The sequence below is a fragment of the Lactuca virosa genome, chromosome 4, assembly GCF_052849685.1.
Source record: "Lactuca virosa cultivar CGN04683 chromosome 4, Lactuca_virosa_CGN04683_v6, whole genome shotgun sequence".
NCBI classification, from domain to species: domain Eukaryota; kingdom Viridiplantae; phylum Streptophyta; class Magnoliopsida; order Asterales; family Asteraceae; genus Lactuca; species Lactuca virosa.
In genome coordinates this window covers 97,126,685-97,153,978 of record NC_136429.1, presented here as the reverse complement: position 1 = coordinate 97,153,978, position 27,294 = coordinate 97,126,685, and the positions used below count along the sequence as shown (strand labels likewise).

The following is a 27,294-nucleotide window of genomic DNA, read 5'->3' as shown; positions in this document are numbered from 1 at the left end:
TTAAAAATAAAATAAACACTCATTTTCATTAAGTACATTCAAGGCAAAACCATTTGTTCATAAAATATAATCTAGAATTAGAGTTATAAAGAAAAGTATCACGGAATCTCAAATCATAAAACTATTCAGGTGTGTGTGTGTGTGTATAGTCAAATCTTCGTATTCACACGATATGATGAAGTACCTGAAAAACATTTAATCCACAATTGTAAACCAATGCTTAGTAAGTTCCACAAAATACCATATAGAATAATAAACATAAATATATACAAGCAAGGCTCTCGGTGCTTAAACCGATCCGCCTGAACAACATCATAGGTTCATAACACTTTAGTTTATCTATCCATCAACTCCTCCCTTGTGGAGTGTCTAAACTCATAACACTTAATGTTGATCTTATCATAAACTCACCCTTCGGCTTTCAACATAAATTTGGTTCGCCCACATCTTGGACTTCCGCACAAAGCTGGAACGCCTCAGCCCAACACAAAATATGTCAACATATATAATACATATAAACAAACAACTTAGCATCACATGTAACAGTCTACAAGTCTACATGCCTAACAACATACTATAGTTTAATCAAATCCTAACACAAGAGTACACCTACTATATTATATAGCATAGTGAGACAATTCACCTAAGTTAAAAAACAGAAGCTCACCAGCAACTCCAAAACAGAAACAACTAACCTAAGCCACCTAATCACAATCGAGACCAGTCCTTAGACAAATACTCAATTCCACCAAACTTTGACTAAAATTCAAACTGGTCAAAAAATTCAACTCTCTGTTCAACAAGCATGCCTAAAACCCCAAAGGCGTGACACGTCCTCATAAAGACGCATCGTGTCTTTCCCTATCTAGCCCTTGAATGTCGACTTAAACCATTAAGTCCAAACCTCTAATTTTTAGATCTAGATCTCCTTGATGGATAAATGGATAAAGTTTCCAACTTTATTCATTAAGACATTCCAAACAAACTAGATCTAAATCCCTATCCTCTAAAATGTCCAAGATTGTATTTTTCTTCAAGCATGGAGTAAAGAGAGCTCTTGCATGCACTCTCTACCCACTTAAACCTCTTATCTGAAGTAGATTATTGCACTTATATCACGGAGTTGTCCAAACTCCATAGATCAAACCATCAAAGCAACCAAAACAACCTTTAAAGCACTAAAACTCCAAATATCCAAACATCAGAAGATGAAAACCAATAAAGCTTGAATCTTTAAGACATACCAAGGTCCATAAGATGGATGAGGGCTGATTTCTTCAGTTGCAAAGCTCCAAAGATAAAGCTTCAAAGAATAAATCACTCCAAAACCACAAAACACATGGAAATGGATGAGAGGAGAGAGGATGGCTCAAAACCTTCAAAAGGAGGTTAGGGGTTCTCAAGGATTGATTAGGGATTGACGGGGGTTGAGAAATAACAAACCCTAGGGGTTAAGGGCCTTTAAATACCCCCAAAAACCCTAAAAACACGATCAGCCCATGGGTCGTAGGCGCACCACTCCTTTTAAAGGGCGTCTCGCGTCCCCTATGATAAATTCCATATTTTCAAATTTTCAACAAATGCGATTAATGGCTTCCTGCTTCGTCTCATCCTTTTACTTTACTTTATTTTGGACTATAAAACCAGCAATCAAAATATGGGAAAAGCATAATCGAGAATCGAACATTCCAATTAAAAACCTCGAAAATGTGAAATCTTCCAATGCACAATTTGGTAAGCGCACCACCAAATACTCAATTCATGTACCAGGTGTTACAATATAAGTTTGTTGTGTGCAAAAAATATAAAAATATCCTTCTATTTTTTGTTCTTAAGTATCTTTCTATTCAATAGATTAAAATAAGTGTTAAAATTAAAAGAACAAATTAATAGATTCTACATGTGAATATAACAAAAAATAAATAAATAAATAATAGATATATATTAATTTTTTCATAAAATATTAAATATATGATATATTTTGGTGATCCTATATCTTTATTTGTAAAATATCCTCACGGCTCTAATCTAATGATTTCCTTGTAATCGGCGAGAAATTAGGATAACCAGCTGGATAGGATATAGACTTTCTATATAAGTAAAGTACAAAGAAGACTTTGTGTCGTATCCAACCATGGAAAGTATACTCATTCACACTAATTATTACTTACGCAATAATTACTTATTTAATAATAATCAAATAATTAACAGTGGTCCTAGATACCAAGACAGTTTAATTGCTTTTCTAATATATATATATATATATATATATATATATATATATATATATATATATATATATATATATATATATATATATATATATATTCTCGATTAAAAGTCACCGGTGGAGTTTCTTCGTCTCTTTGCCGGAAAAAGATGTTGAAAACTGCCTTGTGCTGCTAAGTGCCACTCCATCATCCTTTCAAAGTGGATGCCGCTTGTTGTTGTGGTATCTTCAAAAAATGAAACGTCACAGAAGCTGTCCTCCATTGCATCATGGCCATATGATGGCTTAGCCTTCCTACGGCCAGCCCCCACTGGCACGTTTCGAAGGGCACCACCAGCTGTCCAGTACCTTTGACACCCTTTACAAAAGTGTCTTGGCTGATTAACATTGTAATTGTTGAAATAGCAAAACTTAGTCTCCATGCTTTTGCACCTAGGGCATGGTATGATCTTGTCTGGCCTTTTATTCGCTAGGGATTGATCATCATCAACTTCTGATTTACTTACCTGCTCTTCTTTCAATCCTCTCATCGCTTGTACGTTAATCATCTTGCCAAATAACTTGATTCCAGTCGCATCAAGACCTTTATGAACATCCGCCATGATAATTCAGAGAGACAAAGAACTCAACGATGAGCACGCTACTAAAAGAAGGGAGAGAAGAGTCTATGTTTAGAATGTTTAAAAAACTCTCATGTTTGTTGCTAAAAGAAGAAAGAAAGTTCTATTTGGTTGCAAGAAGTCATGTTGTGGCATATATATATATATATATATATATATATATATATATATATATATATATATATATATATAACGAGAGAGAGAGAGAGAGAGAGAGAGAGAGAGAGAGAGAGAGAGAGAGAGAGAGAGAGAGAGAGAGAGAGATTTGCAAGTATGAAAGCAAAAAGCGAGTGGAAGTAAATTAAAAGCACTTGGGTGGTTCTGTGTACTCCTTATACACATATTTGTTTGTGCTTTTTCACCAAAAAAGAGAAAAAAGAAAAACAAGACCATATTTAGAGCAGCCAAGAAACCATGCAAAGTAAAAAAGTGGAGCTTTTGGCACCATATACGGGGCCAGAGTCACCATCTTCTCGGCGAAGGTGTCTCGTTGAGTCGTTGGTGGGGTCATTGTGACAAACACACAGGTTGGTTGCGTACAAAATGTATTTGGAAGTAAAGCATAAAAAAGATTATAAAGAGATAAAGATTGAACACCTTTCATTTGAAAAATTCTATTCCAAATCCACTTGCTTTATAGTTTATACATTACCATTAATTTATGCAACAAATACCTTTTTCAATAAAAAGAAAAGATCAGACGTACAATAAATGCGTTAATAAGTTTATGCGAAAGATATTAAGTATTATATCCATCCTAAAAATATTCTATTAAATCTATAGATGTATCAACATAGAAGAAAAAAATAAAAACCTTTTTGTTCCGGATCACATAAGTTGTCAAAAAAAATTTAGAAATAATATAGATTAGAGTATTTTAAGAATGCTTAATTGTATAATTGAGTAGCAAATTATCCTAAATGTTTAAAAACACTTATATAATAAAAACTTATGAGAAGGTAACTAAGCACTATTTAGGCTTTAAAAATATCAATATAACAAGAAGAAAAGAAGCTACTTCCGGTTAGGATGGTACTAGACCTGAAAAGACCTGACATGACATGAAAATAGCGGGGTTTGGTAATAGATTTTGATACGTTTAAGTAAACGGGTTAAAATGACACGACACAAAAATTAAACAAATTGGGTTAGAGTCAAGCGAATAGAATATAAATCATTTTATATAACTCAAACCTATGTGTTAGGTTATTTTGAGTCAAGCTCAAAATGTTGTCACGTGACAATGTCAAGAGTCATCCAAAGGAATCTTGTATCGTGATCTCTTTCAACATAATGTCAATATATGCATAAATAATTTAAAACTTTAACATTCATCTTTAGTTATCTCTGTAGATCATACGTTCCAAAAATGTATCTTATATTTCCTAAGTCTTTCGTTTTAAAATCATTTTCCGAGACAGGGCGAAAGAGTCTTGAATAGTCGGAATGTAATTTCTCATGATTAAGTATGTCTCATTCATACAAGATTAGGAATATCACTATTACTCCCACTAGTTCTTAGTAAACACATATGTTATCTTAATTTTAATACAAAAAACATACTATGTGTTTACATATTAGAAGGATGATTCCAAACATGATATGTTTGTTTTATATCCATAAGTGGATCTTTAAGTCTTACACATTAAGTTATGATAACATAAATTATGAGAACCTCCTGGCTAAGCTATATAGACATCTTCAAGTACATGTCTATTAAGAAATTCGATTCTTCTTGAAATCTATTTGACATATCTCATATAAAGAATATGTAGTTATGGTAAATAATATCATTGTTGATCTAATCACAACTACTTGTGGAAAGGTTTGATCGTAGTCAATGACATGAGTATGAGAAAATCCTTTTATAACAAATCTTTGTTAATGTGTATAGATATATCCATGTATCTATTCTTTCTAGAATAACTATTTACTCTTTGTAGCCTTGCTATAGAGAGGAAGATTAATCAAGACCATACTTGATTATTAGACATTGATTACGTCTTAATGTTCATGACTCAAATTCATTTATCATATTCAAGATCTGATATAACATTTTGGTAGTTGATGGATTTACCAGAAACCATCAAGAAGATACCATTAATGAGTGATTATATTTCTCATGTTGTAGATGATTCTTACTATATATGTGAACAGTTTTTGTTTATGAAAAACTATTATTCTTGTTTAGTAATCCCTCTACGTAATTAGTGCAAACTATCACTACATCAGGCTATGGTTCTTAAGCCTCTTTAAGTTCAATGTGCCTCCCATTTTCTTTTTCATTAGAAGTTCGTTTTCTGATAACTAAGCTTTCAGAAAATAAGTAAACTTATTTTTGGTAGGTTTGTATAAATAATCTAACCAACATTTAGAGTATTCTACAATATGTAGATAGTAGATTTTGGGTTTAGAAGCTGTAGTCTAACATAAGCTTCAAATCCACCAAACATTAAGTAAGATGAGGATCGAGCTTTTAAATATAAAATATTATAAAGTTTTTTTTATCTACATATTAGTTGGTGTTTGTAATCAAAGTACGAGTGATAGTGATTAAGGCATAATCCCAAAAAGATAAAGAAAAATAATTTCTACCGATTAGAAAGTAAATCATATCTAGTAATGTTTAATTCATCATTTATTATCACTAAGACTTTAGATGACATTATTAGTTTGTATCTCACCTTTATATTTGAAAATTTCACCAAATGTTTCACAATTATGTTTTAACATGTAAAATATAATTATAATTACTATAACGGTTAATATAGTTGATTTGGTATCTTGTGTCAAATCTTATATATATATATATATATATATATATATATATATATATATATATATATATATATATATATATATATATATTTCTAATATAATTCATTTTTATATACATATACGACTTAACATATAATTTTTTTAATATGTAGCGTCAACTACAAGCCTTAGAGCCATGACGAAGCCGTTTCAAGGTTTTTAGAACCTTGCAAAAAATCAATAATAGTAATGAGAAACAAAAAATTGTGTGACTAAAAGTCAGCAATATTCATGACAAAGGAAAAAAATGTGTAACTAAAAGTCAACCACGACAAACAAAAAAATATATCACTAAAAGTCAACAATAGTTATGAAAACAAAATAATATGTGATGAAAAGTAGTTTAGATGTTTTTTAAAAAATGGTTGAAAAAACTATGAAAATTACTACCATATAGTGAAAACTTTTACCTTTTAATGAGTTATAATCACCACAATTAATCATCACCATAACTTATCAAAAATGACGCGACATTCCTAACACATTGAATGGAAAAATCCATCACTAAATGTCTATAGTGACGAGTTTTTTTGCGTGGTAAAAAGTCATTTTTGTACTAGTAAATAATATTTTTTTTAAATGTCATGAAGAAAAATAAATTCTTAAGTTCTTATAGTTTTTTGGTTCTCATATATATATATATATATATATATATATATATATATATATATATAATATGTCATTGTAGCGTAATGAAGTTTTGGGTTTGGTCCGACTCGACCATTAATGTTTTTTTGCGCAATTGACCATCTAGTTGTTACTGTACATGTCAATTAATCCATTATCATTAGTTTTTAATCATTCTTCCGTTAACCAATCATTCTAAATTACATGAATGGCCCCTATAGCTTAATTTTTTTCATAGTTAGTCCCTTAACCGATTATTCAACGACACCACCGATGTTCTGACAACATAGCCCCATCCCAATACACTTTTAATCTTCCATATTCCCTTTCTCAAGATCGATCAAGCATTTCTGTCTCTTCATCCCTTCGTTAAAATCGATCATACCCCACCAAAACTCACAAAATCAAACTAGAAATCAGACCCACACTTATTCCTGTTTTTGCTTCGATCGATAGGAGCTCAGATGATCCTCTAATCAATCACCAAAATCTTCCTTCCTGACACCCACTATCGATTACCAGTATGCCCTCCCTCTTCACCCTTCTTAATGTGATCGCATCCTCTCTTGTTCTCTCTCTCACTCTCTTAATATCTCTCTCTCTATCTATCTATCTCCCTCTCTCTCTCTCTCTCTCTCTCTCTCTCTCTCTCTCTCTCTTTCTCTCTCTCTCTCTCTCTCTCTCTCTCTCTCTCTCTCTCTCACTCTTAAAATCGAGTGCAGTTTTTCCTTCTTTTCTAGATCGATTAATCACCAGGTTATTTATAATCCAAAGGCTCCCCTCATCTTTCTGTTTTTTGATTTGCTGCAGATCGGTACAGGGAAACATTGAAGGTGGTGGGACGGTAGTGATCAATAGGTGGTATATAGTGGTTCAGGTAAGGTGAAGGAGTTGATGATGGTGGTTTGAAGGCTCGGTGGTTGTTGAGATCGAACATTCCATCGTTAATTGGTACTCCTCTGATGCGTACTGTAAGACCCCTAATTTCAACCCAAGTTGTTTTCAATTAAAAATTTAAGTGTTTATTTAAATCACAACTACAAAATCGTAAATAACACCATTTAATCTTAAAACATTTATCATAGTATCGTCAAAAGTTATCACGTACACAAGTCTCCCATGGATGCGATGCAATCGATCCGTGCCCCTCCTTTATTATAAGAAAACCTGAAAACATTTAAACCACAAATCGTAAGCACAGAGCTTAGTGAGTTCTCTAAAATACCACACAGAACACATCACAAATAGAAACCTATGGGTTATCAACAACCCTGGAGACTACCCGAAGTCTTAGTGGGCAAACAGCACGCCATGTGGGTTATCAGCAACCCTGGAGACTACCCGAAGTCTCAGTGGACAAACAGCACGCCATGTGGGTTATCATCAACCATGGAGACTACTCAAGGTCTCAACATACACAATATCACATATGATAATAACAACAAATAAGACCCATATGGTCAGCATGTATATACACAGACAATCATGCAAGAATCACAAAGACAATAAGCATCCTACATACACAAGTTAGTGGGTCGACATTGGTGCCTTCGACCCACAAGCATGGTAAGAAAACTCACCTGAATCGAAGAACTCTGAAACACTACGATATGATCCCTTTTCTGCACTGCTTGCACCCGCGAATCCACTAACACCAGATCCAGATAAAATCTTAATTAATAGCCCAAAATCCTCAAGTTTGACCCACAGTCAAACTTAGTCAAAAGTTAACAGTCAATGAAAGTTCAAATTCAAGCTCAGTACGCCCAACGTACTCAGCTCGTACGCATGGCATACTCACCATCCAGAATTGGGACCCCATACGAGTATGTGCAGCGTACTCGGTCAGATGGCACTTTACCATTAAGTGCTTATTCTCTTAAGTCCTTTCATCCAACACTCATATCTAGTCCCACAACATCATTCTAAGTCATAAAGTTTCCACCTTTATGACTTTCTATGTCTAGAAAAATGGTCCAAAATCCAAAACCTTAAATTATTAAGCCATTAAGACATCATGACACTTGCAAGGAAGGAACAGAAAGACCAAGATCACATTTTTATGGGTCCTAATAGCTCCATAATGGATGAAGTTTTCAACTTGATCCATTAGAATGGTCCAAACCACCAAGATCTAGTTTTTAGGTCTTAAAGGGACCAAAAGAGCATCTCTTTCAACTTAATCCATTAAGTCCAAGTCTCCAACCTTTAGATCTGAATCAATATGATGTTTTGATGGATAAAGTTTCCAACTTTATCCATAACAAGGTCACAAACTTTCAAGATCTAAACTTTACACACAAAAATGACCAAAAGCTCATAACACCCAAGACTAGGTAGATCTATCAAATGTATCATCAAGATTCAGACTTTATACCTCTAGAAGTAAAATCAAGGTGAACAAAGTCTGGAGCTACAGCCTCCAATGCAAAGATCTCCTTCTTCTCCAAGATGCACTAAGAACACTCCAAACCACTCAATATCACCTTCTTTTGCTCAAAAGGCTCAAACTAGGGTTAGGGTTTTCATAGGAGGGTGTTGGAGAGGTGGAGGCTGACAATGGAATGGGTTTATGGAAGTTAAGGAGCTTAAATAGGGCTCAAACCACGAAGATAGGGTTTGGGTACTGATCGCGTATGTCCAGCGTGCTCTTGGTACGCCCAACGTACTCTGGAATACCATAGTACTCCCGGTGTACTTCCCCGTACGCCCAACGTAAGCGGCTTAACCCAAAACCGTCCTAACTTCAAACGATCATAACTTCTTCGTTTCAACTCTGATTTCGACAATCTTTTTATCCACGGAAAGGTATTGAAGAGCTCTACAATATTATCTAAATATCTTGGTCTAAAAACTTCTCAAACAAAAATCCATATTTCATGCAAGAACCTGGCCTATGACTTTCTCGTTCTACCCTTCAGCCCAAAACACAATTCAAAGGTTTAGATCTCATAACCATCATTGCCTCCTTCCAAAAGGTCTAAACATCGCCTCCTTAAGGCCCAAATCCTTTACACAGTGAACTTCCATCCCACGACCCTGAATCACAGAATGATCACGAATAGGGTGTTACAACTCTCCCCCACTTAAATTATATTTCATCCTCGAAATCATTCCTTACTATCTCCTTTACCGAACTAAACAATCCTGACGGAACTCCCTAAATCCCAAAAATGACTGGGGAAGTCACCTCGCTCTGATGACTGCCCACGCTTACTGTTTTCGAACCCAAATTAGTAGATATCACAAGCCCTATCGAAGAATGAACCTCAATTTTTTCCCTAAGCCAATGAGTATCGAACCACTATACCTGAAATTGAAAACCGTAAACGATATATGACTCCCAGACAGACAAAACCAATCAAAATTGTTCCCACAAGGACTCAACTACACAACCCGAATCGAACAAACCTATCTGTCCTGAACAAATTTACAGATACCCGAAAACATATACACCCGACCACATACCAGTATCGAAAAATCTTGATCGAAAACAAAATCAACTCCAGACTCAAAAACTGAACAGGTGTGGGTGGTCCTAGTCTATCCACCAACACGACTCCATCAACCATTCACTCCCGGTGAAGGACAACTCAACCAACCAATGCACGAACCATTACCAAGTCGGCTTTACCCCAGTGATGGTTACAAACCGAACCAAGTTCTCACATCACATTCGACCCCAACCTAGCCTACGATTTACCCAAGCATTATAAATGCTGAGGCCCACTTACAACCCTTCACCCAAACCTACTATGATCTAAATCATCCTAGAGAATGCCACATGCCAAGTCATAGACTTCCATCACTGTCACAACCGCCTACCCACCTAGTGAATGTTACGACTGCTCCGTATTCCTACAACACTTCCACAATATGCATATTAGCCTAGTGAATGTTACGGCTGATCCGCAATATTACATCACTCCTACAACCGAATACTAACCTAGTAAATGCTACGGCTGATCCGCAGTCTTACACCACTCCCACAACCGCATATTAACCTAGTGAATGCTACGGCTGGTTTGCAGTCTTACAGCACTCCTACAACCGCATACTAACCTAGTGAATGCTATGGCTACTCCACAGTCTTACATCACTCCCACAACCGCACACAAACTTAAGGAATGTTACGGCTTGTCTGCAGTCTTATATCACTCCCACAACCGCACACTAACCTGGGAATGCTATGGTTGCTTCCCAGTCTTACATCACTCCCACAACTGTACACTAACCGAAAACACTATGAGTCAAAAACCCATCCTACCAGACTCTATCAGGTGTTCAGATCGTGCTTCAGACCCCAAAACCTTCATCAGACAAGAACAGGCAAAGAGGTCCTAAAGCAACCCTCAACCTGAACCTAGCCATGAATCCATATCATTTACTTTGATGCTCATAATTGAACAAAGAACACTATTCCTTGCTTAACCCTAAACCCTCTCGCAACCAGAACTGGCTCTCTAGTTGACTTAGGATGATACCATGTTGACTGGCCTTCCCAGTTAATCCTTAATCAAACAATATCTTATCCGCACCACTCGATTAGTCATTCAGGGCCCCATCAGCCAAACAGTAGTCTTCTCCACACTCACAATCTGACCTATCTTGGATTTTTGCCAACCTCAAGGAACCTTCATGCTCCCTCCAGATATGCCGATCCAAAACCCTGACATGGGCACAAATTCTAAAATGGATCACACTTGGAACTATCCTCGACGGTCCCAAGTGAACATCCCTTACTTGGATTCGTCTACATTCTGATAACCTCATAATCACTGGATTACCTAGCCATCCCAAAATCTTCTTACCCAATCATCATCGCATTGAGCTTACTTGACTAAGATCCCATGATCAAACGATATCGGGTGCTCACACCCCAAACCAGATTAAGCACTTTACTACTCTCGACAAAGATTGTCGTATCCAAAGTACCTTCCCTTGATATAATTCCACATCCTTTTACAATACAAATGATGAAAAGGAAACCAAAAGACCCACAATTTCAAACAAATAGATACTCACTTCATTGCTCTACTTACTACCGAATCAAACCCAAGTATTCTATAGGCAATAATTCCATAATCCAGAAAATTAGGGCAAACGTACATAGAAGCCATAATATACCATAAACAGAACATGACGATAGGTTGTCACGTCCAGTGACCTCCAACTTATGCAAGTCGACACCTTCAAAGCATCCCAACTATTTACAATGAATGAGAACAACCAACGATTGAGAATGTACTGACAACAAACCGGCTCATCCAGATACATACCATCCTTGACTCTTGCATTGTATAACACAACCCAAGATAATCTTCCAAATAAAGACCCAGCGACTCAAAGACATTCTGAATTTCATATGGAGACCTCAGAAACTTCCCAGTCATAACCGCCTCTATCATCAAGAATCCCATGCAAATGCACAAGCAATAACTTTGATAGCCCATTCATAGCACCGATTCTCCATTTAACAAAAATTAGCATACCACACACTTCACCTCTGAGTCCTTGACCTTCACTCCATCATAAGACTCAATCATAAAAACATGAGGCATCATCCTCATATTCGAGATACAACGTAGACAACAAAAGTTGTCATTCTTGATTCGCTTCTCCTATTCACCTGAAACAACCTGCCAGAACACGCTCTAACCGAACTCAAGGAAGGCATACTCCAGGTCCTCATCTTGTACAGTCTCCACGAAAATGACTCTTTTTCCACATATGGAATTTTCTCGAGGGGATCAAACCACAATAATCTTCTCGTGTATTTCCACATTTGTCGTGGATACCGCAACCATCCGGTTTCCCTTATTGGGTCATCCTCCGATCTTTGTAATTATACGCTCGCTCTCTCTCTCTCTCCCCCGGAACATAGAAAACTGGAAGAACAGAATCCTCGTTATAGAAAATGTCATCATAAGCCATCAGCCGATCACTCAACCTGAAGACTGCAATCCTCAAGCCGATCATCCTAACCGCTCCCTCCTTGAGTCCCATGACTCAGACTGACACTACCTCAAGTAGGGCCACCAAGACCTCGAGTTCAACTACTCATCTAGGTCTGCACTATTCATCCCCAACTGACATGGCCACTAAGGCCCAAACAATCATCATACCCGTCTTCTTCCCGGACAGCCATAATTGAAAAGCTGATAATACCCAAAATGCTGCAATGGTTTCTTGTGCCAAACCATGTTCCTACCTTCAACCAGCTACTTAGAATTTCCGAGACTTTCCTTGATTCGAGCACAGATCTTGTTCTTCCAGTAGTATGGGCCCAATACTACCTTCCACACCCATCTGTACTTTCCTCAAAATCATCCTGAATTCTCTAAGTCACTTCCTCATAATGATGCCCTCCAAAATCTGCTAAAAAACACACCACTCGCACTAAAGCGCTTACTAGGCTCACCTAGGATTACCACCACACCCTGCCATCAGTTAATGAAGGACCTCTACTAATGTCAGCTCCTTACGTGTGTGATGCGTGGTGCAGCACTTGACCATCTACTTCAAACCTCTTCACACCTTACTTTAACTTATTGCAGCAGTCTATAGAGGTTAAAAAACAAATACAATTTTTATTACATGTTGCAGCTGTTTGGTCCCTTGCTTCTGCTACAGAGTGTTGCAGAGGTGGTCCGTAGACTTTAGACATTTTCGCGTCGAAAAAACAAACAGAACCTTAGATAATCCTTTGATGAAAAGACCCAACCCTACAACAGTTAGACTCAAACAAGAGTTGTGTAATAAGGCCAAGTCAACCACTCTAAGATTATTTAACCCTCACTGCATGTAACTTAACATATTCATGTGATAGCTAACTTACATCAATATGAGTCCTACAAAGCATAATGCAAGCAACATTCGAGTATCTAGAACTAAAAGCATTACATAAACAGGCAGTTCTACCTCAGAAACTCTTGAAGATCTCCAGTCACTAGCATGCATCACTACCAGCTCACACAACATGCATAAGGCATCTTTCCTAATCAGACATCCTACCATGCAACACTGAGCAGATCCTTATCTCTAATCTAGCATGCAATTCTCATATACTCATATCAAACATTAATCATAAAACACGTATGGGTATTTTGGGAAATACTTACTTGAGCTCTGCTAATTGCACGCATCACACCCCTTTTATTTTAAAAAACCATTTTAGAAAATCATTTTCTTTTAGAAAATTTTACCAATTCCTCAGTTTGAGTTCAAGCACGCTCGAGAGTATGCCTGAATCCCTCAAACCAAGGCTCTGATACCAACTTGTAACACCCCAAATTTCAACCGAATTTGTTTTCAATTAAAATTTTAAGTGTTTATTCAATTCACAACTACAGAATAACTTAAAACGTTTATCAGAGTATCGTCAAAAGTTATCATGTGCACAAGTCTCCCATGGATGCGATGCAATCGAGCCATGCCCCTCCTTTATTATAAGAAAACCTGAAAACATTTAAACCACAAAGCTTAGTGAGTTCCCCAAAATACCACACGCAACACATCAGAAATAAATAGCTATGGGTTATCATCAACCCTGGAGACTACCCGAAGGCTCAGTGGGCAAACAGCACGCCCCGTGGGTTATTAAAAACCCTGGAGACTACCCGAAGTCTCAGTGGGCAAACAACATGCCCTGTGGGTTATCAGCAACCCTGGAGCCTACTTAAGGTCTCAACATACACAGTATCACATTTGATAATAACAACAAATAATACATAGGTGGTCAGCACGTATATACATAGACATGTTGGGTTTTGTATACTACAACATCCTATGGTGCACATACAACCCTAAATACCTTGGATCTATGTTTTCACTAATTATACATGCAATGGTGTTTCCAAGGTATTAATCCTATAACTAGCATGTAATTGTTATATACCATACAATATACTAGTTAGGGTAACATACCTTTTATGTAGCTTGAAGTCTTGATGTATTTGGCCTTAAGAGCTTAGCCCCAATAGTGTGGAAGCCTCAAATGAAGTCACAACACATCATGGACAAAGGTGGAACTTGAGAGAGAATTCCTTCCACACCAAAATCAACTCCATGAACTCCAAGAACTACAAGTGGCGATTTTGGCTATGGAGTGACCTATTTATATGTAGGATTCAAAGGGTCATGGGTATAACCCAAATCCATACCCATGGGTTTTATGATCCATGGTTCATGTAGCCCAACTCTTTATGTATCCATACATAAACTTGGTCCAACATGGATCATAAGCCCAACACATATAAATATAACTAATTACCATAATTAGTCCCCATAGATTTAATTAGTCTCTTTTGATTACTAAATTAATTCCAAATTAATTCTTGATAAATACTAATTAAAACATATGATCTCATATTAATATATTATAACTTATAATATATTCACAAATCATATATAACCTTCTCTCAAGAATCCATCCTAACAAATTGTCATGATGATATGCAACCCAAATGGACCATGCTACTCTCGGGTCAAGTACATACCAATAATAGTTATGGTCTTAGACATCTAATCCAACAGTCTCCCACTTGGATAAGTGTAAAACTATTATTGTAAGTACGACTCCAAAACCCGACTAGCAATCGTAGCTCTTAAAAGCCGTTGTCGAACTCTGATCTAGTCAATGACATGTCCATTAGATAAGGGATCATATATTCCTCCATTCTAAATATCATATGGATTGAGACATGGATTATAATCATTCTCTCCGTCCATCTGTTGTTTCCTGATTTCCGATTTATGACGACCAACTAATTGAACAAATCAAATCAGTCCAGGCCCGGCCGAGCACTTACGTTTGTCATCATTAAATCATCGAGGGGCCCACAGATATCGCTTTTATCCACATGGGGTAAAAGGAACAGATAAAATTCGACTCATATACTTGTACTAACTACTTGTTGAATCATACACAAAGGCATGTTTTATAACATCAAGTGACTGATGCGTTTTCGTACAATCAATGTACAACCAACTCATAGTTAACAACTCATATCTCTAGGTTTGAAGAATATAAGATATTATCGTCTCATGATCACTCGTGATAAAATCCATGAATTGATTTAAATGAGTGTGGATTTAATCTAATACTCGAATCTTATTCCAGGAGCACTCATGAATACTGCAGCTATGTCTAGACATACTACATACCCATTCATGATAGTCTTGCCTCAATACCTACTTCCAAACTATGATCGACTGTGGATGGTTTGAACAACCTAGTTATTCGGGAAGTCAAAACATGCAAAGTGAAACACAAGAATAATACTAATCCTATATGGCCCCAAAACTTTTGAGTCATATTGATTACTCATTATTCATTGTATAATGTTTCAAATAATCAACTTAATACTTGAACTAAAACAATAGTTGTCCCATGCTACAAGCATGCACACCATGTTTACCTATGGTCCTTACTTTTGGAATAGATCAATTGAAAAGATTTCAATGATACCCATTTCACAATTCCAAATCCTTATCGTAAATGTAAGAACACCAAATTCTTGTCATTTACTATAATATGTTAGATTCTAAACTTATATGCAATGATCCTCTTGTAATGACTATGCACAAAAGTCACAAAGACTTGGCAACAGACATTACAAAGTATTCCAATGGAGAGCAATTCCATGGAAACAAAGTCTCACATTCAAAGTACATTCCTTTGAACATCCTTCTTGCATTAAGTTTTCTAATCTTACACAGATTTAATGAATAACTTCCACCTATGGAAACATTTCCATATTCCCATTTTGACTATCACTTCTGAACAAGAGTTTCCTCTTTTCAGAATATGTCAATATGGTCCTTCCAAAATTTACACCATATTTCCAACTATTCATGAGCAACCAATCTTTGGTAAACCTTCAGATTGTCCTCGACAATTGCTTAATAATTTTAGTCATATCCAGTTCTATTCCTTTTTCCCTCTTAATGCCCTAGGCATTTGGAAAAATTAGAACACATAGAAATATTATAGCATATGCAATCGATCCTATACCCGAAGCATATGGGATACGATTCATAATGTCTCACATAAAGACATGATACTAGACCAATCTTTTGCTATAATATTTCTATTTACCATGTTCTCATGATTCGAATTATGAAAAGAGACGACGTAATCATAATCGAATTTTAGAACGCAAATAATATTTCAATATACAGAATTTCCTTATATTGAACCATTCCATCATAGCATTCATATATATACCTGACTAAATTTAATTAAAATCTTAATCTAAGCTTTTAGAATTGGAATGAAGTATGAATTTCTCTCCCTTAATTATAGAAAAACAACTTTTCAAACCCTGAGACTTTGCGACTTGAAACTTTTGTTTTCTATAATTAACATTGCTAACTCACAACACTTACCATAATCATTATGCTCCCACTAGCATAATAATAATTATTAGCATAACACTTATGCTCCCAATAGCTTTGACATGTATTCAGAAATCAGTTGGACTTCTAGAAATCAATACTTATTGACTTTCATTACCAAAGTTCAGATTTCTGATACGAGATGCTTTGATAAAACTTTATCTAATCTTCCCAAAATCATACGTATTTCCTTAGATAGCTCACATGTGTGTCTAAACAATTATGAAGAGGGATGCCGTAATCATAATGTTTAGACCTTTTTCCATTCTCACTAGTCCATGTTAGTGTGCCGGTTAACCACACACGCTCCACTAACGACTTTGAGAATGCAAATATCACAATTGCTATCTACTTAAAATCTACTTAGTGAAAGCGTTTCCTCACGATCATTTTTATGAATTGGAGAGAAACCTTATGACACTTAGATATTTATGGTGTATGTGTTCCTATCCATGTAAATTTGTCATAACCATAATCACAAGACAAGGTTAGTGACAAATCCAAACTCATATGGACTGAACTTGTTCAATCTTAATTTCTTGTCACCTGGCAGCACGAGGGCCTACCATTGCTTCCAAGTAGTTATGCAAACAACTGAGAACTCATAGAACTCACATGCATAGTCAACTTTAACTGGAATGGGCACAAAAACAAGAATATGTCAACACGATAGGTTATAAACCTCAAGTCGTGTGCAAGTGATAAACAATACCCTTGATTAGTTCTTGAAACTTTTCAAGATCTTTAAGACTCCCACTGACCTCTTGACATATAAGATTCTATTGTCAAGAACCATTCCTTGACAAAGCAAATATTCAAGAGTTAGTGCGGATTCTTATCAAGACAAACACATCACACAATTGGCCTTAGTTGGTCTTTGTCTTATCCAAAACATCACAACTCACCAATTTCAAATGTACAAGAGTAGAAAACATTTTACTCTACATTTGATAAGTGTTTTTAAACCTTTTTAACATTATGTCACTCAAGTTACAATCTTGGAGTATGACTATATGACTCAATTTTGGAAACGAAGTATGATTCATCTTTTGATTTAACCATTTCAACAATTCACGATTCATCTTCTTAGTCAAACAAATGCACTAAGATGTCCTTAGAGGATCGATTGTGATATGGTTTTTCATAATCATTAAGATGATCATAAAACATGATACTGAAGTACTCTCCCATCTTTTCAGATTGGAGAAACTTTTATCTTTCTGCCTAAATTGATTCTTCTCATTCGTCCTGCCATACATTGAAACTTTTCCAATGTTTTAGAATTATACTTAAACTTGTAAGCACAACCATATTTACTAAACTTTAGTAAATCATGATGAATTGTCTTATCCTTCTCTGTGGTGTATTTGACCAGCGCACACCCAGTGTACCTGATCCCCTAGTCCTTCACTTGACTCACATATGAATGTGAACAAGGAATTAGTCTTAATTTCCCAAAGATGAAAATTCTCATTCATCATACAATACAGGTTGCATGATTCCAAGTTTCTATCCAACTAAAACTTGGGTGATGAGAATCTTTCCTTATTTGGTAAATTATGACACTACCACAAACGAAAGAGTCAAATCCATTTTCCAATATTGCTATCAATGGAAACATATAAGCAACAATTTTCACAAATGCCATTGTAAGGAAACTTAAAAAATAAATAAATTTCAAAAATTTCCTTTTATTTATAAAACTGCGGAAAAACTTATCCTTACAATGCAAATACAAATGAAAACTATGTTGTTATTTATTCCTAAGCAATCTATCATAACTCTTAAGCAGCAGCTCAAAATTCTGATCTTCGAATCATGCAATCGAAATCCATCTTCGCGATCAGATTCAACATACTCTTCTTCTAAGCTTCCTCTCCTTTTTTCGATTCTACAAAACATCAAAATGCGACCTAGTCACATCATGTAATAAGAATCTCCAAATAGGAAATTAGTAGGGTTAGATAGTGGACTTTGCCTGAAGCATAGTCAAATTTTTGACTTTTACCATCCTAGTGAACTTTCAGGTAAATAGGGCAGCTTCGCAACCAATGCCCCTTCCTTTTGGCAATAGAAACATATGGACTCTTTGGAAATGGTACATGGGACTATCTCAGACTTAACCTTTCTCTTTACCATTTGGTCAACCGGGTTGACTATGGCCGATCCCTTTCCATTAGGAAGAGAAGACTTTTCTGGACTTCCAATGTTTCCATTGTCAATGTCCATGTAAGTTTAGGAGGTAGATCTTCTAATCAAATTTGCTCTACCAGTGCTCCAAATCATTGTTGATTCAGCAGCAACGAGCAAATATGTAAGATCTTTAAGGGTCATGTCGTGGTCTGTCGCATAGAAGTCCTTAATGAACTCATTATATGACTCGGAGAGTGATTAAGAACCCAGTCAACAGTCAACTTCCTTGAGACTTCGACACCCAACTCTCCCATCTTGTCAATATGAGACTTCATCTCCAAGATGTGAGCACATATAGACATTGCTTTCCAATAGGGATTGAGTGACCTTGAACTATTCAAGAACTTGTGGGTTAGGGAGAATAATTGGAGGAGGTGGAGGATGTGAAGTATGATTTCCAGTCCCATTAATGCACAACAAATGGATTAATCTTTCACCTTGATTGCCATTTGGGATATCATTTTCATTAGGAAGGCTTTATCCAAAAGGATAAGGAAGACCATAGTTGTCATAACTAGACATCTATGACGGAGAAATTCAAGTTTAGTTGATTTAAGTCCTTAATATAACACCCAATATGGAATATTAAGGCTAGGACCTAACACAATATTTTATAACTTGGAAGAGGGATGCCGTAATCCAAGCTACAAAATATTTGAAGGTAGGTAAATGACGATTTACCAATTTCCACCATGAAAAACGAAAAGAAATTTTAGGTCTTAAATAGATTGAAACTCCTAGATCTTTTAAGATTCATTGAACTATTCAATGGCATGTTTAAATCTCGATTGTTCCCTTCATGTTTGTGACTGGGATGCCGAGGATCACAAACAAGGAGTGAATAACCATGCAAATTAACTTGGTACACTTAATGTTACAACCACCTAATCAATGTGCCGATTAACCATACACGCTCCATTGATCTATGATTAACATCAAGCTACCCTTTGCCACACATTGTCAGTCCCAGATTAGTGTGCCAGTTAACCATACACGCTCCACCAACGACTTAACAAGGTGCAAAGTGCAATTTCATGGGTTAGCACCAAATTCACATTTTCATAAGTAACTAAGATTGGAAATTTATAAGAGTTTAGTTACTTAGTATTTATCATTATACTTTTAATGAAGGGAGAATTAATGTCCTGTCCTACCCGATCGGCTACCGACCCTCCACCAGTCAAGGAAGCGGTGGGTGAGAATGGACACCCATTAAACTGCCATTTTACAAGCAGTAACCTTATACCCCCCCTTATAGACCGGCTTCGTGAATGAGGCCTAATAACGGTAAGACTGACTTACTCTTATACATATATATAAATATTAAACCTATAATATTATAATAGTATAACGGTTGAATTTTAAACTTTTAAAATTCTAAGGGTTTAATTTGGAATTAAAGTATTCATGGGGGGAAACTTTACAAATTCCAAAACTTGAGGGAAAGTTTTGAACAATTCAAAAACTTTTGGTTTCCATAACTTATGAGTTTAAAGTAGTTTAATGAAAAAACTCTTCAAGTTCCATAACTTGAGGACAAGTTATCGAAGACTTTAAAAACATTAAAAATGAGACTCTTCATTTTCATAACTTATGGAAATTTTATGAGTTTTAAAATTCATAAATGAGACTTTTCATATAACTTGAGGACAAGTTACAAAAACTCATATTATGAACAACTTTTAGATCAATTTGAATCGAAAACCAATTATCACATAATTTTTCTATTAATTTAAACTAACTCATAAGAACAAGATAATTCATATCATCAATCTTCAAGAAATTAGCATAAACACATAAACTAATACAAATCTTTAAATTATGACAATTATCTTTTAATTGGATGAGAATCATCATTACCATAACAACAAAATCAAATTTTATGAACAAAAGCACTTTGTGGTAATGATTCTAATCCAAAACAGGCCAAAAAAACTTGAATATATGTTGTGAAGGGCTCCAACTCGCCGAGTGCAAGAACCAACTCGACGAGTTGGATGAGTTTACACATGGACACATCGAGTCCCTCAATGGACTCGTCGAGTCCCCTGTCCAGACAACAAAAAATTCGATTTTCAGCTTTTTTCAGCAAGTAGCATCAAGTATAATTTGAAAACAACCCATGGCTCTGATACCACTGTTGTGTTTTGTATACTACAACATCCTATGGTGCACATACAACCCTAAATACCTTGGATCTATGTTTTCACTAATTATACATGCAATGGTGTTTCCAAGGTATTAAGCCTATAACTAGCATGCAATTGTTATATACCATACAAGATACTAGTTAGGGTAACATACCTTTTATGTAGCTTGAAGTCTTGATGTATTTGGCCTTAAGAGCTTAGCCCTAATAGTGTGGAAGCCTCAAATGAAGTCACAACACATCATGGACAAAGGTGGAACTTGAGAGAGAATTCCTTCTACACCAAAATCAACTCCATAAGCTCCAAGAACTACAAGTGTCGATTTTGGCTATGGAGTGACCTATTTATATGTAGGATTCCAAGGGTCATGGGTATAACCCAAATCCATACCCATGGGTTTTATGATCCATGGTTCATGTGGCCCAACTCTTTATGTATCCATACATAAACTTGGTCCAACATGGATCATAAGCCCAACACATATAAATATAACTAATTACCATAATTAGTCCCCATAGATTTAATTAGTCTCTTTTGATCACTAAATTAATTCCAAATTAATTCTTGATCAATACTAATTAAAGCATATGATCTCATATTAATATATTATAACTTATAATATATTAACAAATCATATATAACCTTCTCTCAAGAATCCATCCTAACAAATTGTCCTGATGATATGCAACACAAATGGACCATGCTACTTTGGGGTCAAGTACATACTAATAATAGTTATGGGCTTAGACATCTAATCCAACAAGAAAATCATGCAAGAGTCACAAAGATAGCAAGCATCCTACATACACAAGTTAGTGGGCCGACATTGGTGTCTTCGACCCACAAGCATAGTGAAAAAACTCACCTGAATCGAAGAACTCAGAAACACTACGACACGATCCCTTCTCTGCACTGCTTGCACTCGTGAATCCACTAACACCATATCCAGATAAAATATTAATTAATAGCCCAAAACCTTCAAGTTTGACTGACGGTCAAACTTGGTCAAAAGTCAACGGTCAACGAAAGTCAAACTTCAGGCTAAGTACGCCTAACGTACTCAGCTCGTACGCATGGTGTACTCACCATCCAGAATCGAGACACCTTACGAGTATATACAACGTAATCAAAGGTACCCCCAACATACTCGGTCAGCTGGCACTATTCCATTAAATGCTTATTCTCTTAAGTCCTTTCATCAAACACTCAGATCTAATCTCACAACATCATTCTAAGTCATAAGGCTTCCACCTTTATGACTTTATATGTCTTATTAAAAAAGGTCCAAAAGCCAAAACCTTAACTTCTTAATCCATTAAGACATCATGACACTTGCATGGAAGGAATAGAAGGACCAAGATCACATTTTTATGGATCCTAATAACTCCATAATGTATAAAGTTTCCAACTTTATCCATTAGAATGGTACAAACCACTAAGATCTACTTTTTAGGTCTCAAAGGGGCCAAAAGAGCATCCCTTTCAACTTAATCCATTTAGTCCAAGTCTCCAACCTGTCGATCTGAATCAATAAGATGTTTAGATGGATAAAGTTTCAAACTTTATCAATAACAAGGTCACATATTTTCAAGATCTAAACTTTATGCACTAAAGTGACCAAAAGCTCATAACACGGAAGACTAGCTAGATCTATCAAATGCATCATCAAGATTCAAACTTTATACCTCTAGAAGAAAGATCAAGGTGAAAAAAATCTGGATCTACAAGCTCCAATGCAACTAACACTTCACCAAATAGCTCATTCTTCTCCAAGATGCACTAAGAACACTCCAAAGCACTCGATATCACCTTCTTTTGCTCAAAAGGCTGAAACTATGGTTAGGGTTTTCATGGGAGGGTGTTGGAGAGGTGGAGGCTGAGAATGGAATGGGTTTGGGGAAGTTAAGGAGCTTAAATAGGGCTCAAAGCATGAAAATAGGGTTTGGGCACTGATCACGTACCCCCAACATACTCAAGGATGCCCTAGTACGCCCAGCGTACTTCCCCGTATGCCCAGCATACACGGCTTAACCAAAAATCGTCCTAACTTCAAACGGTCAAAACTTCTTCATTTCAAAGCTGATTTTCAACGATCTTTATATCCAAGGAAATGTATTGAAGAGCTCTACAATATTATCTAAATATATTGGACTAAAAACTACTCGAACAAAAATCCATATTTCATGCAAGAACCCAGCGTATGACTTTTCCCGTTCTACCCTTCGGCCCAAAACACAATTCAAAGGTTTACATCTCAAAACCATCATTGCCTCCTTGCAAAAGGTCTAAATATCGCCTCCTTAAGGCCCAAAGCCTTTACATAATCGACTTCCGGCCCACGGCCCTGAATTACAGAATGATCCTGAACAAGGTGTTACACGTACATTGTTTCTTTCCTTGATTAACCTCTAAGACAAATTTGGGTACACCGATGTTTCCAACAAAGTGTTCTATAATATACCTGAGAGAAATGTTGTTTTGTGGACTGCCATTATCGGGTGTTATGCTCGATCAGTGAAGTTAAATACTACGTTTCAGTAAAGCAGATGATGTGTGAAGGAATTAAGCCAAGTTCAGTCACCATATTAGCCATGCTTTCAGGTGTTTCAGAATATACCCATGTCTACTCTCTTTATGCTTCCACAATCTAATATAGGTTTGATTGTGATTTGCCTTTAGCCAATTGTTTCCTAAGTTTACATGGTAAATATGGAAGTGTCGCTAATGCTAAGAGCTTGTTTGAACCAATGGATAATCGAGAAAGTCTTTTGGGATTTTTTTAGTTTATGCTTATGCTTTGATTGATGATGTTAAAGAAATCTCACAAATATGTCCTATTGACTGATGAGAAAATGGAATTTGATTCAGGCAATCCAAAAGATGATTTAATAGGGAAGAAGATAACAAATTTACACTTTGGTCCCCAGAGTTTCATAAATGTGTCAGTTTTGGTTGTGTAATTTAGACCATAGTTGGTAAAGGACCAACCACGAAAGAAATTTAAATCGTAGGGGTCATTTGTGTAATTTAGATAACTGGTTAACGGATGAATTATTAGAAACTAATGACAATGACTTAACTGACATGTACAGTAAAAGTTAGATGGCCAATTACGCAAATAAATAAATAAAATATAAAACATAAATGGTCAAATAAGACCAAACCCAAAACTTTATTGTGCTCTATATATATATATATATATATAAATGCATGTACATATGTGATGGACATGATATATATATATATATATATATATATATATATATATATATATATATATATATATATATATATATATATCATGTCCATCACATATGTACATGCATTTATATTGCTCTCAAAATAAGGTGACCTTGAACCCCATATCACTTGCATGCCCATGCACATTCTTCACATTATATTCGACATATGTTCCCATATGTAAGTTTTTATGTGTTTTATGCACTGAATACAATTTCTAACGTTATATTTATTATATTAGAAGGGAATATATTTATTATATTAGAAAGGAATTGATGCTCCTATCATTTTTTGAATTAATTAGAATTTAATTATTAGAACAAAACAATTAAAAAGTACGTACTTCACTAACATATATAAATCCTCTTGTAATTTGACAACAAAACAAAATCAAGATAAATTGAGAACCACGATTAATGTAATTGGACTATGGAAAAATAATTAAATACCAATTAATTATACTTTCATGTCTAAAATTCTATTGTCGTGTTTCTATTATCAACATTTAAAATTGTAATAATTATTGTTTAATTTTACATATCTTTTTTTTGAACAACGAAATTTTATTAAACATCTAGCATTACAAAACAATTAAAAAGTACGTACTTCACTAACATATATAAATCCTCTTGTAATTTGAGAACAAAACAAAATCAAGATAAATTGAGAACCACGATTAATGTAATTGGACTATGGAAAAATAATTAAATACCAATTAATTATACTTTCATGTCTAAAATTCTATTGTCGTGTTTCTATTATCGAACATTTAAAATTGTAATAATTATTGTTTAATTTTACATATCTTTTTTTTGAACAACGAAATTTTATTAAACATCTAGCAAGCAGCAAGATGCCAGGTGAAAATAGAAAAAAGGACACTACATGTAGGTCAAAGAAACAACAAATAGAAAAATTCACCACGAAACCCAATTTAAAGAGATCCCTTTACCTTTATTTTTCACCCGACGAAATATAGTCGCCTTTATATCTTCAATCACCCGTACCAAAGACGAGGTAACTTTGTTGAAAATCATGTGGTTTCTAGCTTTCCAAATTAACCATAAAGCAAACAAGATCACCGCATGAGTCACCTTTTTGAGCCGGGGATGGACAATAAACATGAGAGATGAAGAAATATGGGAAAAATGGATAATGACTTAAAAGGGTAATGTATTTTTTGATTTGTACATATTTAGTCACTGACTTTTATTTTCGTCCACATTTACCCCTTCAACTTGTTAAACTATACACATTTAGTCCTTATGACCGGCTACTCTAGGTTAGCCGGTAAAAATGACTTAATAGGGTAATATATTTCTCACTTTGTGCACACATTTAGTCCTTAATATTTTTGTACATATTTAGTCCTTAATATTTTTTTTGTTAGAAAATAAATCATTTTTTTTGTACTCATTTAGTACTTATGAATGATTTCATTAGGTTTTTTTCTCACGACATCTTATATGGGATAGCCATATGGTGGTGAGATAGGTTGAGGTGGTCCTGCTATATGTTGTAGGCCAGGATACCTGGTGTGGGCCCGTTGTAAGGTGTAGGCACGAAGGCTCGAGAAGAGCGGTTGGGTTAAGGCGGCATGCCGACAAACCCTGAGTATTTTAGTCTGATGACTGATTGGACATGTTGCATGTTGGCATTCCAGTCCGATAACTGATTGGGACAAGGAATTCCAATCTGATGAGTGTGAGCTCGTTATGCATGATAATACGTTTGTTGTATCAAGTATTTTGGGGAAAATTCACTAAACTTTGTGCTTACCCAGTTGTTTATGTTTTCATGTTCTATCGTTGATCGTGGAAAGGCGAAGATATGATTGTACACACTTATCAACAGTATTGAGGATTCCGTGTTTCTTATATTACTCTGATTTTCGATAAATTTATTTTGGAATAAACGTTTTTTCTTAATAATAGATTATAATTAGGGACTTTTGCCTTATTTAAAAATTAAAATTTTTGGTTGTGAAAATGAGACGTTACACATAAACATCAACAGCCCCACACACTTCATCAATGAATGTCTCACGTAAGATGTCGTGAGAAAAACTTAAAGAAATCATTCATAAGTACTGAATGAGTACAAAAACAAAACGACTTATTTTGAAACCAAAAAATATTAATGACTAAATGTGTACAAAAATATTATGGACTAAATGTGTAAAAAATGAGAAATATATTACCCTATTAAGTCATTTTTCTCAGCTAACCTGGAGTAACCGGTCATAAGGACTGAATGTGTACAGTTTAATAAGTTGAAGGGGTAAATGTGGACGAAAAAAAACTCAGTGACCAAATGTGTACAAATCGAAAAATATATTACCCTTTTAAGTCATTATCCCATGGGAAAAATCCAGATCGCACAAAGATTGGAGGAGAGTCCATATCTCATTCACTCAAGTACATTGCAACAAAATGTGAATGGAAGACTCATCCTCAAGCCCACGGGTCTCGCTAGTAACCGATGTCAACCTGACTCCTGTTTTTGCAAACTCGGTTTTGGAAGGGAAACGGGTTTAGAACCGCTCTCTGACTAAAGAAATTTAATACTACATATCTATTAAGAACTAGTTTATAACCCGTGAAAACCACGGTTATAAAATTAATTAAATTTTTATAATAAAAATTTATAATTATTAATCAGTTATTTTAAATAAGTCATTTTAAATAAATTATTAATTAAGAGATATATCAAAATTTTAAAATTATTATAACTTCAAATTTAACATATAATTAGAAAATGTAAATTTGAATTTTGAAATAAGTTCCCTAATATATCTACATGACACATGACATAATATTAATGATAAGTTATATTAGAGTGACACTTGGCAAAAAGAGATTAAAACTATTCATTTATTAGAATATGAAGTTTGAAATATGGGGCATAAGTTGTTATAAATTAAGTGACCTTATTCCTAACTTGCATAAAACTAAAGGATTCAATAATAAATTAATTGCACGTAGCCAACGGGCCCCATTTGAAATGTAGTTTATCTCGT

The 27,294-nt window shown here is 35.2% G+C and overlaps 1 protein-coding gene across 1 annotated transcript; it reads right to left on the bottom strand.

Annotated features, from left to right (window-relative positions):
* Positions 1–1,923: 1,923 nt before the first annotated feature.
* On the bottom strand, positions 1,924–2,980 carry LOC145106541 (Dof-type zinc finger DNA-binding family protein). The gene has a single exon (XM_079043496.1). The coding sequence runs from the start codon at positions 2,830–2,832 to the stop codon at positions 2,335–2,337; it is 498 nt and encodes a 165-aa protein (XP_078899622.1). The 5' UTR covers positions 2,833–2,980; the 3' UTR covers positions 1,924–2,334.
* Between the last annotated feature and the right edge of the window lie 24,314 nt (positions 2,981–27,294).

Coding starts and splice junctions, on each gene's coding strand:
- LOC145106541 (XM_079043496.1), bottom strand. CDS start 2,832: ATGGCGGATGTTCATAAAGGTCTTGATGCGACTGGAATCAAGTTATTT.